This window comes from Aspergillus sydowii (genome assembly GCF_001890705.1).
Source record: "Aspergillus sydowii CBS 593.65 unplaced genomic scaffold ASPSYscaffold_2, whole genome shotgun sequence".
Lineage (NCBI taxonomy): Eukaryota > Fungi > Ascomycota > Eurotiomycetes > Eurotiales > Aspergillaceae > Aspergillus > Aspergillus sydowii.
The window spans coordinates 934891-949707 of NW_024467860.1; the positions used below are offsets into that span (position 1 = coordinate 934891).

Genomic DNA, 14817 nt, shown 5'->3' on the forward strand with positions numbered 1-14817 from the left:
GTCCCCGAAACATGGATCCCGAGCTCAGACAGGAACTGGCCACCGCAGGATAGCGTCTGTTTCTTCTCAGTTCGAGTGCCCGGTTCAACTCTCTCACACCTGGCCACTACGGTTCAGGTATCTTTGGTGGGAAATGTCACTACGCTCACTTTTCTGCTTCAAACCATCCGCCTCTGAGCAGCTAGCAGAGATCGACGGCGGCCATCTCGTCAATGAACCCTCAGTCTTCCTCCACATCGAGCGAGGACTGCGTCAAAACCCCCACGGCCTCGCAGTGATAAGCACCCACCAAGCACCAGACCACCTCGCCTCCCTGACCGACAAGCAAAGTGAAGATGAAACCTGTCTGGCTTGGACGTATATCCAGCTTCATCGCGCGGCGCTGCGGGTTGCAGGGGGGATGCTAGGTGGTGGTGTCCGGCCGGGTACAACTATACTTATGCTCATCCCCAATGGCATTGAATATACAATCCTGCTATGGACGGCGTCTATTCTCCGACTGACGATCGTGTCTCTGGACTTGGGCCTGCTCGATATCTCGAGACATGACGAGTTGCGGGACATGATCCGGCTTGTGAAACCATCTGTTATCGCGGTGCAGGATGCAAAGGGGGCAGATACATTGGATATCGCGCGGAGAAACATCTTTCTACCTTCGACGACGACGGACCATACTAAGCAGGATGGTAACAACAACACCGTCCTCGGTATAACGCTCACGAATCCACCCACTTCATATCCGTCAGCGGACTCAATCTGGACATCCCTGCTAACCCTGGCAACCTCGAAACCGACCCTCGACGCCTCCGAGACCGAATCGCTCTTATCCTGTGCCCGATGCGATAGTCCAACCCGCACGCATTCAATCCTATTCACATCAGGAACCTCCGGAAAACCAAAAGGATGTCCACTGCTTGTCTCCGGGATAGCCCACGTGCTGGAGTCCCAGTCCTGGCTTCTTAACCCCACGAACAGCGGGCGGGTACTGCAGCAGGCTCATAACGCACGAGGAATCGCACCGGCGCAGACGCTGCAGACGTGGCGCGAGGGCGGGACGGTCGTTATGACGGGGGATGGATTTAATGTGGGCGCTTTGTTGGATGCGGTTGAGAGGTTCCGGGTGACGTTTATTGTTTTGACGCCGGCGATGCTGCATTCTGTTTCTGTGGAGTTGGAGAACCGGGTTTATTCTTACGGTGTGGTGCGAAAGGGGAAGGGGATGGTTGATTGTGTGCGAACGGTGCAGCTTGGTGGGGATGCGGTGACGCGGGATGTTTTGGAGAAATGTGCGCTGTTATTTCCGAAAGCAAGAATTGTGGTTAACCATGGGATGACGGAGGTAGGCGGGGGCGGGGCGTTTGTCTGGCCGTTTACATCGACGACGAAGATTCCGTTCCACGGCGAGATGAGCCCCGTTGGGGCTGTTGCGGCGGGGGCAGTGGTGAGGATTTGGGATGCGGAAGAGGGGACGGTGGCAAGGAGGGAGAAGTTGGGGGAGTTGCATGTTTGCTGTGGGAGTACGATCCCGGAGTATCTGGACGGGGTTTCGGGGGATTCGTTCTATGACGAAGGCAGGAGGTGGTGGTTCAACACGGGCGATGTGGGAATGATGGACAGCAAGGGCATCGTGTTCGTCCTGGGGAGGAAGAAGGATGTGATCCAGTCGAGGGGCGCTGTGGTCATGCCGGCTCCGATAGAGAGCTGTCTGGAGAAATTCACGTCTACGCAGGTATGTCTCTACTGATCCTGTGTCGTTCTATACTGATTGTGCAGGCCTGTGTGGTCAACGCTGGTGGTCCATTTGCAGTACTCGGAGGCTCCACCAGCAAGACAGAGACGGAGATCAAAAGACACATCGCCAACACCCTTGGGGAGGAGAATGCGCTGCAAGGCGTCGTTTTCCTGCAGGATCTTAATCTAGAAAGGTTTCCTGTCAATGCAACGCACAAGATTGTCAGGCCGGAGGTGGAGCATGCTGTATTGGAGTACCTTAGTACCTTAGTACCTTAGTCCTTAGGGCTAGATAGATAAAGTGTATACTAGATGAGTCTCTTCGGCACCCAGCTCCAGGCAGTGTCCATCCCCGCCATAACAACCCATCTTGTCTGCATCGTCGTCTCGATGGTTGACTCGTACGCCATCCTCGCAATCCGCAGCCACATATCCCCCTTCACCATGAAATCCTCCTCGTCCTCGAACTCCCTACACGCCTCCTCCCCGTTCTTCAGCGCCCGCACAAACTTGGCCACATGCCCATCGTCATGCTGCTCATTGACCAGCTGAAACAGCTTCTCCCAGCTCACATCGCCCGTCTTCTCCCCCTGGTACTGTTTCACAGAATCAACATCCAGCTCCGGCACCCCACAAACCGCATACCACATCAAATCCAGCCTGCCCTTCCACTCCACCAGCCGCACCCGATCCGGCACACTAATCCAGTCCTGCCTCGCAAGCACCGAGAAAAAGATACTGCTCGTCACGCAGTGCATGAAGAAGAAATCAATCTTCTCCACAAACCCTTCCCTCTTCGCCGCCGCCCCAGCCATATAAGCACACAGGTTCAACACCTCCGCCGTCTTCCTCTCCAGATCCTCCTCGCTCACCCGAAACCGCGACGCAATATCAATAATCTGATCCCCTGCCCGCACAAGAACAGCCTTCTTCATCTTCATCGTCCCGATAAGCCCCTGCACCCGGCCCGCCTGGACCAGATTCGGAGTCGACTGGATCTCACCAAGCAGCTTAACAAGCGATTCCCCTTTTGAACCTTTCTCAGCAGCAGCAGCAGCAGCGGCAGAAGCCCTCTTTTCAGCAGTGTGGAAGAAATAATCCGTATCAAACGAATCATGCGCCGCCGCCTGCGCCAACGCCTCAGCAATAACCCCGGGCTGTTCAAACTCCACCCCGAGCCCCAGATGGATGACCGAATGGTACGCGCCATCGTACATGAGCGGGAGAAGGGCTTCAGCGACAGCATCGCGCGAAAAGACATACTCCTTAACGACGTCCTTCCATCCGCGCGCATCAATCTCCCGCTCGAAGAACCGCAGGAAATTGGTGTATTGGTCGATTTGTGTGATTTGGGATTTGAAGTAGGTCTTGTCGGAGAGGAGGGAGACGGTTTTCTCGTCGAGCGGGGGCATGGCGCGCTGGGTGGGGAGGTCGTCGTCGTAGGCGGTTTGGAGCTGGGATGGGGCTGCGCCGAGGACGAGTCGGGAGAGGAGATTGTGGACGAGGTGGTTGTGGCCGTTGAGGTTGCGGAAGAAGATGTGGAGGGTGTCGTGGTTGGACTGGAGGAGGCGGTTGGTGAGGTCGAGGGCGGACTGGGAGGGCGAGTTGGGGCTGTAGTTGTTTTGGCCCAGGGTGCTGGGGGAGATTTTGATCTGGGACGACATTTCAGTTGTAAAGTTGTTTTATTTGTTGACTGGGATTGGGATTGCTTGGAGGCGGCACTGTTTGGTGGTGTAGAAGTGCTACATACAGTGGTGGGTTGTGTATATATACCGTGCCTCACGTACACCTGCAACTCGGATATGCCTCCAGCACTTTTGAAGTCCGATGCCCGAGAGTCCAGTAGCTGTCTCGGTGAGACGGAGTTTGTTTGCTTTACAGCGGAGAATCGTCATGTTCTATTCTAGTTCTGATACTGAAGCACCCCGGATAGACTGATGAATCATATTACCACTTACTCCTCTAACCTATTATTATTGGAACAATCTTAACCAGTCTATACACTGTCTATACCATTGTGCCATCAACTAGGCCCCGTAGTAGGCAAATACTTGTGCAATCTAGGAAAAAAGTGCCTCAACAAGCCAACAATAATACACTTCGGCGTCCCAGGCGGAAACTTCGCACTGCCATTCGTATTGACCACGCCCACATTCCTACCCACATACACCCCCGTCTCCTCATCCGCCGCCTCCAGCATCGCCGCCGCCAGATCCAAGTAACTGATAAACGACTCCTGCTCATCAAAGTCCAGTCTATGGCCGCGTTGGATATCAACCGACAATCCCGCAGGCTTGATAAAGATACTCTCGACCCAGGATTCATTCGCTCGCATCATACGCTCCGCCTCAATCAGATCCGCGTAGACAAATGACGCCGCGGTCTTCATAATCGGCAAGAACCACCCCGGCATTTTGCGCGAGAGGTGCGGGTCTATCGTTGCCGAGGACAGGAGGACCAGCTTCGGCAGCTTTACATCTGGTCCGTCCTCGGTGCGGATTTGCTGGAGGGCATCGAGGACTGTCTGCGTCGAGTCTTGCGAGAGCCGGCAGCCGGGGATGTTGTCGTTGGATGTGACAGTTAGGAAGACGGCGCGGGTGTTGCGCACGCAGGCGTGGATGAGGGCGAGGTCGCTGATGGAGCCTTCGTAGATAGTGACGTTTTTGTTGTCGGCGACTTCGGGGAGGAGATGGAGGAGCTTGGTCTTGTTGCGGCAGTAGGCGTTGACGCGGTTGGAGGGGTTGCGGAGGAGGTTTTGGATTAGGGCGCTGCCTGTGTTGCCTGTGGCGCCGAGGACAGCGTATGTAGGCATTTAGACTGGTTATCCTATCTATCTGCGTTAGGAGGCTGTCTCTGTCTGTATAGTATGTTGGTTGTTGGAGGAGCTGTTATAATCGCTCGTGCTGTTGCGACAGGGACGTCGGGTCTCGGGGCTCGATTTTAGGGTATGCAGGTACCAGCCTGACCCCTATTCTATTCCCGGACGTTAGCGAAGTTGTCATACATGCTGGTGCATGATAATAACCTAAATAGAGTACGCTATGAGCTCTGTGCAACAATACATTGTCCGAGCTCGGGGCCCGATCTGTCGGTGTCCATCCGAGGTATCGCAGACTCGCAGCGGCCTCCGGTCCACAGGGCTCTGTCAGTCGGTGTTAAATAGTCCCCGATCGCAGTGGCATTGCGATCCAAACCAAGCGACGGCGAAGGCGAAGATGTCGTTTGGAACCCTCTACACTCACAATGTATGTTTTCTCCCTGCCAGTGTGGACGAAGCACTAAGCTAATTGGCAGCCAACTCCGCGGTCCACGACCATCCTCGCCCTGGCAAAGTTAAATGGCCTGGATCTAGAGATTATCTACGCGGATAAGACGAATATGGATGCATACGAGGATCTCTGCAAACACAACTCCCTCGACCAGGTGCCTACCTTTGTTAGGCCCGACGGCTACGTGCTATCGGAATGCATCCCTCTCACTCTTTACTGTGCCCAGCCTACCGAGCCCAGCCCTAGCTAGTTAGTGTTAACGACACCATACTGACGAGTAAAACAGTTGCATCACAAGACGAATCCACAACCATCTTAGGCAACGGGAAAAGCGACTCTCTCGAAATCCTACAGTGGATGTCCTTCGCCAACTCTGACCTCTTCCCGGCCATTGGGGGTGTCTTTCTCCCGCGCATCGGACAGCGCCAGATAATCCGTCAGGATGACCAAGACTCGCTGCGTGCAATGCTGCGTCGATGCAAACACCTGAATCAGTACTTGGATGGACGTAGATATCTCGTCGGGGAGAGCGTAACCGTTGCGGACTTTTTCACTGCGAGCATGCTGATGGGTGCATATGCCGCGTTTCGAAAGAAAATATGCGAGATGTTTCCGGTGTTGAGTGCGTGGTATGAAGACATTTGTTCCGTTGGATGGTATAGGGAGGTTTCTGGGAATGTTCCGGACTTGAACTTGCCAATGCCTGATCTTGAGGAAAGTAAAGTCCCCTGAACTGTTATGAAAGTGCACCACACAGAAAATATAAAAGTTGGCGCCTGGGTTTGAGGCACCGATGAACAATAGATTCTTATGAGAATAGGAACTGAAAATACCCGCTCAAGCAATTAGAGCCATTTTCCATAGGTTTTTTATCTAGTATATCACCTAGTAACTGGAGGTGGAAGCTGCTTGGCTGCTTCATCCTTGCGCAAGTCTCGCAATCGTCAATGATCTCTTTGAGCTATGACTTGCTGAATCTGATGAGTCAGAGCTTAATGATGGAGATTCCCCAGAAAAAAGGCAGCGAGAATAGCATAAACCCTAAAAAAACGTCAATTGCCTCATAAATAGTAACACTTCAGCTAATGACCGCCATCAAGCCCTACCAGTATTCGGTAGAAGTAGACGTCCTTCTTGGGTCCACCTGGATCATTCCTCTTGACTGGAATTTATGCGAATCAAATGGGGCTGTAATAGCGTATCTCGTCTCAGGAAGCTGTCGCCATTTCGGAATATAATCGCGTCTCATCAGTCAGATGTTATTGTCGTCTGCCTACTCTATAAAGTGGTGGTCCGTTGGCGCTATTCCTAATACGGATTTTCATGCGCTACTCCTAAAGAAGATTAGTTGTTATCACCTGACTTTCAGGATTACTCCACGTGACGGCATTCTTTTCAGCTTCAAGCCCTACAAACGCGCCCTACCCCTAAGCCCTCATTGCTGATCTTGGAAACTTCATCTCAATGACTTCGCCGTCTGCCTCCATGATGGTCGATACCAACGGATCGGGGCCGTCTGTCGATGGCCAGGAGACGTCCGACCGTCCTGCGTCCCCTGTGCTCAAGGAGGAAGGTCACCATGGTAAGCCACCCTGACCTCTCGAGCAGGTTTCACCCGCCCGAGAGCAACACTTGTATCTTAAGAGGCATCTTATTTGCTCTATATTCCCGCGCTAATGCTTGATTATTTGAAGATCTCTCCAAATTATCGCACTCTCTCGACGACGGTTCTGTCTCCCCGCGGGCGTCCAAGAAGCGACGTCTCGAAAGCGAACCGGCCGACAGCATCACTCAACCTCAAGAACAACCCCAGGAACGGGAGCAGCCCCAGGAACAACAGACCCAAGAACAACACCATCATCAAGAGCAACAGTCACACCTCCTTTCAGGTGCTGGCGATCAGATCGAAGAAGAGCTAGCTTCCGCGCTTGGTGCAGGCGTCGTCGATTCGGTCGAGCCTGCCGAGAACAAGAATGGACATATGGAGCAATCTGGCGAAAGCCCAGTGACCCAAGAGCAAAACGGCAACATTGATTCGGACGTCGCCACCGTGATATCAAATATCATGAATCATTCGGAGCGCGTGGAGGAACAAGTTGCGATGGGACCGCAGCAGTTGCCGGATCTTTCGGGTCAAGGTGCCCCAAAAGGGATGGTTTTTGTCAAGGCCAATTCGCATCTGAAGATCCAGAGTCTCCCAATTCTGGACAATCTGGTTAGTCGCTCCCAATTTCAATTTCTTTTTTCCATGCCAAGCTAACCGACCAGTCCACCCAAATCCTCTCCCTCTTAGCCAAGTCGACTTATCAAGATATCACCTCATTTGTGTCAGAACCGGATTCAGAGAATGGTCAGGCGTACGCCACTATGCGCTCCCTCTTTGACCACACGAAAAAGGTTTACTCGTCCAAAGCGTCTTTCCTATCGCCGACCGACCTTGAGCTTACCGAGCCTGCTCAAGTCGACATTATCCGAAAAGCAAACCTGGCCTCGTTCGTTTCGAGCATATTTGGCACCCAAGAGATTGGGTTCTCCGAGCTGAACGACAATTTTCTTGATGTATTTGTTCCAGAAGGTGGTCGACTTCTCAAGCAACAGGGCGCGCTCTTCCTCGAGTTAAAAACCCAAGCATTCATCGCGTCGATGAACAACACGGAGCGTACACGCACCGAGTTGCTGTATATTCTATTTCCCGACAACCTGGAGCAGCAGCTTCTTGACAGGCGACCAGGGACACGCCAGTTAGCTCCGAGCGAAACCGATTTTGTTAACCGTGCCGGATCGCGCCGTGACATTCTGCTGAGCGATATCAACAACGAAGAAGCCATGAAGGCATTGCCGGACAAATACCACTGGGAGGATTTTCTCCGTGATCTCAGCTCGTACATTACGAAAAATTTCGATACGATCAACAACCAACAGGTTAGACTTCTGACATTATTTGCCTTGTTTTTATTGCTCAGACTACTAATGCGTATTAGTCGAAGAAGGTCACAAAAGGACGGCAACCATCTTCCTCAAATGGCGATTCCGAGCCGCCCAGTGCTCCCCTTCAAAGCCAATTTCCTGTTTCCTCCCAAGCGCCAGAGGTCCCAGTTGACAAGAACATGCACGGTGACCTGGTTGCGCGTGCAGCTCGCGCAGCACAAATTGCACTGCAGGGTCACGGGCTGAGGCGATCGCAACAGCAGGCTCAGCAACAACAGCAGCAGCAACAGCAGCAGCAGGCCCAACAACAACAGAAGCAACAGCAGCAATATCAACAGCAGCAGCAGCAGGCCCAGCAACAACAGCAACAGCAACAACAACAGCAGCAGGCCCAACAACAGCAACAGACTTCCCAACAACAACAGCAACAAGGAATTCAAATCCTCCAAGGGTATACCCCTGCACAACAGCAGTATCAGTCAAGTCCCGCTCCTTCAGGTTACCAGCAGTCGCCAGGGACGTATACCTTCCAGCAGAGCCCGATGCAAAACAACTTCCAGCAGTATAACCACCCCTCGCCGTCCCCTATACCAGGTCGGCCCAACTCGTCGACCGCCAACCACGGCTACATGCCAGGCATCCCCCACTACTCCCAATCCCAGCCCACACAAGTTCTCTACGAGCGCGCGCGTATGGCTGCATCCGCAAAATCCTCGCCCAGCAGTCGCAAGTCCGGTCTACCGAGTCAACGGCGGCCTTGGACCACCGAAGAAGAGAATGCCCTTATGGCGGGACTTGATCGAGTCAAGGGCCCCCATTGGAGTCAAATACTTGCCATGTTCGGCCCAGGCGGCACAATCAGCGAGGCGCTCAAGGATCGAAACCAAGTACAGCTCAAGGACAAAGCTCGTAATTTGAAGCTTTTCTTCCTCAAAAGCGGGATTGAGGTGCCTTACTATCTGAAGTTCGTCACGGGAGAGCTGAAAACACGTGCTCCCGCACAGGCTGCAAAACGCGAAGCCCGCGAGCGACAGAAGAAGCAGGGCGAGGAGGACAAGGCCCATGTCGAAGGAATCAAGGGAATGATGGCGCTGGCGGGGGCTCATCCCCAGCAGGTTGCTCATGGCCATGAGAGCATGTCGGCATCACCGCTACCGCCGGATCCAAACTTTGATCAGACGGCGGAACAGAATCTCATGCAAACACTGGGGAAGGAAGTGCACGGCGAGCAGTTTGGACAGCAGCAGCATCATCATCATCCTGAGAATATGCACATGGGGCAGTGACCACGAGGGTGGAAACATTGGTGACGGAGATGGTGTAAAATATCGAGTGTAACATTATGATAATCAAACCTCGAGCGATTGTGTTATTATCTTGTTCCCAGTAATCAATTTCCCGTATACTAGCACCACTTTATGATTTATACTAGACGTACTGCATATTTCTTCATAGATCGTGCTTCTCTCCGACCATGGCAAAAGTGGGTCCGGAACCGCCTCAACGCGAGCAGCTAAATTCACACTCCGTCTTTGTACCTCATACTTCACCTCACTCGTTGACTGCAAGTGTTCCAGCTCTCAGTTTTACCTCTTCCAATCAGCAATACCCCCCTTTGAGCGCGTTTCCCTTGTTAGATCGGCTAGACTGAGTGAATTGTCAATTAGCTTGTCACCCCCGCGCCAACTCACCATGTCCGAACCACCATCATCCCTACCGCAACCTCCTCCCAGCACACAGCCTGCTCCTCCATCCTCTTCAACACCACAGCCAGGCTCAAACCCTCAGTCCTTCTCTGACGCTACAGTCGTTCCCAAAACCGAACCGGACTCCTCAGATCCTGTCGCGCTAGATCCCTCCATAGAGCAAGAAGCCGACGCCATGGCCAACAAAGACCCTTCAGCCGCCGCCGCCGCCCAGGACGCGGGCGCAGGAGCAGACGAGGCGGATATTGGAAACCCCGTACAAGCGACATCCGTTGATGCAGCAGCGACGTCGAAGAAGGAAACCAGCCTGCGCGAGTTCTTAGGAAAGATGGACGATTATGCGCCTATTGTACGTGATCAATCAATCAATCAATCAATCAACCCAAACGAAACCAACCAACCTCAATATCGATGAAGTGAAATAATTACTAACAGATGCTCATTAGATCCCCGATGCAGTAACAGCCCACTACCTAACGCTCGCCGGTCTCCCACCACCAGGAAACGGACCTAACCAAACACCGCCTCACCTCGCGCGGCTCCTCGCCCTCGCAACGCAGAAATTCATCGCCGATATTGCCGCGGACTCGTACCAGTATGCGCGCATCCGGGCCTCAAACTCCTCGTCCGCGAGTAACCCCATGGGCAGTCTGAACGCGGCCTCTGGTCTCGGTATGCCCGCTGGCGGAGCGGCAGGCGGTGCTGGGGCTGGCGGCGGTGGGGGCGGTGGAGGAGATGCAGGAAAGGGAGGGAAGGCAGGTACGCATTTGGGGATTCAGAGGCCTGGGTTTGGAGGCGGTGGCTCTGGAGGGTCTGGACAGGGGAGGACGGTGCTTACGATGGAGGATTTGGGGATGGCGGTCTCGGAATATGGGGTTAGTGTTAAGAGGGGGGAATTCTATCGGTGATTTCTTCCAGTTTGGTTCCCCTCGGATTCCGCATGATGCTGTGCTGCTGTGGATGCCGAGGTTGATTGGTTTATTCTTCGTGTCTTTTGGATATGGCGTTTGAAATGGGAATGGGATATCTTACGGCGTTACTGGGACAATGAATAGGTAATGGATCGAATGGGGCCTCTAGCACTGGTTATATGGCCCGGTCTCCAGGGGTGGGGGTTGCTGGGGTTCTGCGAGACTCAGTACTTACATGTCGGCCATGCTCCATATTGCTGGGACCAAGTAGAAGCCGGGCGCTCTAGATTAGCGATCAAAAATTATATGAGTCTCCAATGAAAGGAGCAGGGCCTTCCATAAGCCTGTCAACTCTAGAATTACAGGAAAGTAACGGAACCCTACACCACAGATTCGCGCATATGAATAGCATGTATTGAAACAAGAGCCGCAAGTAGATATTTATACACTCCCTCAAAAGGGATAGATAGACAGAAGTTTAGAACACCGCTTAAAAGAATACCCAATCCATACAAGACACCCATCCATACCAAAGGGCCATCCATCCAACGCAAATAATGACGCGATCATTTGTTCTTCGACAGCCTATACGTGAATCTCTTCCGCGTCCTGCATCAAAAACCATAGTCAGCCAGTCAGTCATCCAATTGATCCATTATCAGGCACGTGGGTACATACGGCGCAAACTCTCCTAACTTCCGGCCGACCATCTCGTCCGTTATGTACACATCCTGATAAGTCTTCCCGTTGTGTACAGAGAATCTCAGACCCACGAAATTTGGCAGAATCGTTGCGGCGCGCTTCTGCGTTTTGATCGGGGGTGTTCCCGGCGGAGGTGGGAGTTGGCGGGGGAGAGCGAGACTAGATTATGGGAACTAGCGTTAGCAGTCGGATCGATTGGAGTTAAACCCGGGCACTGGAATTGTCTCTGTGTTTGTCTGGTCTCGATCTGGGTTTGGCTTGGTTTGGTTTGGTTTGGCGTGCGCCAGGTTATACGTACGGGACGATATTCGGGCCTGGAATGTGGTCATGTTAGTTACGGCTCTTCTCATGGCAATGTTTCTCGGTCAGTGAGTGAGGAGTTAAATAGTTAAACATACCCTTCCACACGGACCGCCCGAATAGGACTCGAGTGGCGTGCATTTTGTCTGCTGTCGAGTTCAGATTGTCGCCGTGTTGGGTTTCGGACTTTGGGATAAAATGTTGCGGAGGTTGTGCTTATGTAAGTGGTTTATGCCTCAGGCTACAACAATCTGACAGTAAAGAAGGGACACCATAACGTTTCTTAGATTCTTATATTGTTGCAATTGTTTTGGAATTGATCTCTCTGTTATTTTGAGGTCTTCTAACAATTACATATAGTCATTTGGCGTCTATCATGGGTTCTCGAAGTCAAAGAACCCTAACGCCTCCCTCAAAACAGGCACTGCAGCGTCAAGTTAAATCGCTCCCTATCATTGTCACTATCATGCTGCATTTCCTACTTTCTATTTACTTTTTTTATTTTTTTTGCTAAATCAAATTGCCCGGCTTCGGCTTTCGAATCTCCCGGCTCTTCAGCAATGCACTGGAACTTTTCCTAGCCACCATCGAGACTGTCCATCCTAAGACGAAGCCATCCACATTGGCTCGCTCTCTACAAGGCCCGAAATCTGTGAGCCACCTGGCAATCACCCTGCCCAAGGAGTCCAGATACAAAGGTGACACCGCTATCAAAGAAGTCGCAAACCTTGCTTTTTGGTGCATCCGGTCTCGGATCTATCGAAATACCATTCGACCACAAAAACCACTAGCGTAGGCCGTCTTTCTATTGCATTATACGCCAACAGGATCCAGATTCTCTCGGTTTACGTGAGGACTGATATGTACTTTACCATAGTATGTGTTGATAATGCTAAACATACCAACAGGATTCAGCAATGAGATACGCCAGAACGTGCAGTCTCTCGTTACACAGCACCTGGGTCAATCTGGTCTAAATCCCGAGTCATCGCAGGTTGTCATATCGGCTCCGGGAAGCAGCGCAAGGCCATCAGATACGACTAACTGCAGGCTGCACATCCGGCTCTTATAGCTTGAGGTGCGATCCTGAGCTTTGCTGGACGATTGCCTGATATCAGGAGAAACGGCAAGCTAGATGATATTACTAACGAGTCTGGCGCGGAGAACAAAATAACAAAGATGTTTGAGGAGATGAAACGAGCCTTCGCCAGAGCTGGTTATAGCTTTTGGGTCTTGGCATTGTCTCAGGGGTAGCCGCCTTGGCTTCTGAGGTATCCTGAAACGCAGTATGTGGATAGCAGGCAAGCTATGCAGTTTTGTTCCGGGCTTTCCTATGCTCCGTCATACCCAGTTTATGAGAGCCCTGAAGCGGTTCTCATGTGCGGAGACGAGATAATGGCAATGAATCATTTTCTCTTCAAACCGATAGACGACCGCAAGGATGATGAGTGACTTTAGATTGGCGCGGAAATGTCACCCAGAGTCCGAGCACCAGACGGTCCACTCGCTTGCAGGTGGAGATCCGAATCGGAATTTAAAGGCTTAGCATAACCATATGCATTACTATAGCCATCATTACATCGTGGCTCAACAAAGACAGTCACAAGCTAGTGGAAACCATGAAGGACATCAAGTTTTCTTCGTCCGTTCAATAAGCGCCTTCACCTCCTGAGAAACATTATAATTAATCACACGCTTCATAGGCCCCGACATCATTTTCGGAAAGCATCCTATACTTGTCAGTAGAGCTAGAGCTTTCATTGTGACTACTACGTGTAAACCTACCGGCAATCCACATCGCACAATACATTGCGCACTCAGCTATCCAACTCATCTCCCGTTTTGTGTTCTGCATGCGTTGTGCGCTCTCCAGGATACTCTGCACCCGTGGCCGGCGGATCTCGATGTATTGTTTAGCAGCTGTCGTGATAGCCTCCTTATATGCCGCTGTATCAGCCGAGCTTTCCTGATCCACGTCACGGAGGGCATGACCAAGCAACATTGTAAACGCCTCGACGTCCTCAAAAGCCTGCGAGGACCCTTGTCCGGACGTAGACGGAAGAGCATGTGCCGCATCCCCAACAAGGACAACGCCGTCTTTCTCCCATGTTGGAAGCTGAGGCGATGTCCAGGTTGGGTACATGCTCCTAACATTCAAAGAGCCTATGATCTTCCGTATAACTGGGTCCTTCCAGGCCCCGTGTCTCTCGCGTAGTTGATTCGCAACGGCTTCCATGTCCAGCGTCTTCGGATCTGGACATTCGTCAACGGCATATGTTGACCACCATCCGAGTGACTCGCCGGGCTCGGAAACACTGTAGGCAGAGTCACGGTCCGATGCAGATACGGCACTACTCGAGAAGAAGTATCCAAAGAATCCACTCCCGCTGAAAAGCAGATTCATCGAGCCTCTCTCCACGAGCCCTTTGACTTCTTCCGTCGAAATGAACCCTCCAACCCCGACAAGGCCCCTTGGAATATCTCGTCAGCAAACTCTCCCATGAGCAGACGATCCCGCAACAGGTGACCACTCACTGATATTCAGGCGCATAATCCTTCTCCTGCCCAGGGAACAATGCCAGCTTGGTAACGCCCTTAATTCCATCCGCGCCAATAACCAAATCCGCCTCAACAGGCTCGCTCCCATCCACAAAGTGCACTTTATTGCGACCACTCTCGTTCGCGACCACACTGGCCACTCGCCTCGTCTGAATATCACAGTCCGGAATCCTAATCCTTAAGCTCCTCCACAACCAATGCCGACTAACACCAAGCAGATGCATCTGCTTCCCATCCAACCCCGGATCTGCATCCGCCGTCGTCTCCATCCTCACCAGCAAAGCCCCATTCTTCGTCCTCAGATCCTGGTGCGCGATGGCATATCCCCCGCGCACGATATCACGGAGAATATCGCCATCCAAACGCTTCAGGACATTAAGACCGTTGGCGAAGATACCTAGCCCGCCGCCAACGACTAATGTGGACGAATGGGTGTCGCCGGCGCGGCCTTCGTCTGTTGTGTCGATGTTTGTATCATAGGCTTCGTAGATGGTTATCTCGTGCTGTGCTGCAGGTGCTGGTCCACGTGGCTGCGGGAGGTGCTTTTTGAGTTGCAGGTATGCGGTGCACCCGGAGATGCCGGCGCCGATGATGATGATTTTCATCGATGCTGATGATTACGCTTCTAATAACGATAAATTTGTTTAAAATTTGTGGTGGCACGAGGTAGGAATGGAATAGTGTATACGTTGATTTAAAGATTTCGGATGC

General features: G+C 52.3%; 7 protein-coding genes across 7 annotated transcripts; 4 read left to right on the forward strand and 3 right to left on the reverse strand.

The window, feature by feature from the left end:
* Positions 1 to 133: 133 nt before the first annotated feature.
* On the forward strand, positions 134 to 2010 carry ASPSYDRAFT_27691 (uncharacterized protein; the record flags this gene model as incomplete). The annotated part of the gene is made up of 2 exons (XM_040844424.1): positions 134 to 1729; positions 1774 to 2010. 2 exons carry the CDS (start codon positions 134 to 136, stop codon positions 2008 to 2010), a joined length of 1833 nt encoding a protein of 610 aa, XP_040705839.1.
* A 29-nt stretch (positions 2011 to 2039) lies between these two features.
* ASPSYDRAFT_54977 (uncharacterized protein) lies at positions 2040 to 4543 on the reverse strand (the record flags this gene model as incomplete). The annotated part of the gene is made up of 2 exons (XM_040848951.1): positions 2040 to 3383; positions 3896 to 4543. The coding sequence occupies 2 exons, from the start codon at positions 4541 to 4543 to the stop codon at positions 2040 to 2042; spliced, it is 1992 nt and encodes a 663-aa protein (XP_040705840.1).
* A 403-nt stretch (positions 4544 to 4946) lies between these two features.
* ASPSYDRAFT_54978 (uncharacterized protein) lies at positions 4947 to 5732 on the forward strand (the record flags this gene model as incomplete). The annotated part of the gene is made up of 3 exons (XM_040848952.1): positions 4947 to 4976; positions 5026 to 5218; positions 5320 to 5732. 3 exons carry the CDS (start codon positions 4947 to 4949, stop codon positions 5730 to 5732), a joined length of 636 nt encoding a protein of 211 aa, XP_040705841.1.
* A 756-nt stretch (positions 5733 to 6488) lies between these two features.
* ASPSYDRAFT_142966 (putative MYB DNA binding protein (Tbf1)) lies at positions 6489 to 9214 on the forward strand (the record flags this gene model as incomplete). The annotated part of the gene is made up of 4 exons (XM_040841294.1): positions 6489 to 6582; positions 6695 to 7215; positions 7269 to 7922; positions 7982 to 9214. 4 exons carry the CDS (start codon positions 6489 to 6491, stop codon positions 9212 to 9214), a joined length of 2502 nt encoding a protein of 833 aa, XP_040705842.1.
* A 406-nt stretch (positions 9215 to 9620) lies between these two features.
* Positions 9621 to 10542, forward strand: ASPSYDRAFT_143365 (putative TFIID and and SAGA complex TAF10 subunit; the record flags this gene model as incomplete). The annotated part of the gene is made up of 2 exons (XM_040841334.1): positions 9621 to 9983; positions 10081 to 10542. 2 exons carry the CDS (start codon positions 9621 to 9623, stop codon positions 10540 to 10542), a joined length of 825 nt encoding a protein of 274 aa, XP_040705843.1.
* Positions 10543 to 11111: 569 nt separating this feature from the next.
* ASPSYDRAFT_85737 (mitochondrial 37S ribosomal protein uS19m) lies at positions 11112 to 11688 on the reverse strand (the record flags this gene model as incomplete). Its single annotated transcript, XM_040851556.1, has 4 exons — positions 11112 to 11154; positions 11224 to 11406; positions 11546 to 11561; positions 11646 to 11688. The coding sequence occupies 4 exons, from the start codon at positions 11686 to 11688 to the stop codon at positions 11112 to 11114; spliced, it is 285 nt and encodes a 94-aa protein (XP_040705844.1).
* A 1417-nt stretch (positions 11689 to 13105) lies between these two features.
* On the reverse strand, positions 13106 to 14813 carry ASPSYDRAFT_40629 (FAD-dependent oxidoreductase). Its single transcript, XM_040846114.1, has 3 exons — positions 14083 to 14813; positions 13333 to 14018; positions 13106 to 13277 (listed from the first exon to the last, which is right to left on the reverse strand). Exons 1-3 carry the CDS (start codon positions 14709 to 14711, stop codon positions 13177 to 13179), a joined length of 1416 nt encoding a protein of 471 aa, XP_040705845.1. The 5' UTR covers positions 14712 to 14813; the 3' UTR covers positions 13106 to 13176.
* Between the last annotated feature and the right edge of the window lie 4 nt (positions 14814 to 14817).

Excerpts from the sequence above, each read along its gene's own strand:
- ASPSYDRAFT_40629 (XM_040846114.1), bottom strand. The coding sequence starts at position 14,711 with ATGAAAATCATCATCATCGGCGCCGGCATCTCCGGGTGCACCGCATAC. Across the intron at positions 14,019-14,082 it reads GATTATGCGCCTGAATATCA|GGGCCTTGTCGGGGTTGGAG; the intron begins GTGAGTGGTCAC and ends AGATATTCCAAG. Across the intron at positions 13,278-13,332 it reads TTGTGCGATGTGGATTGCCG|GATGCTTTCCGAAAATGATG; the intron begins GTAGGTTTACAC and ends TGACAAGTATAG.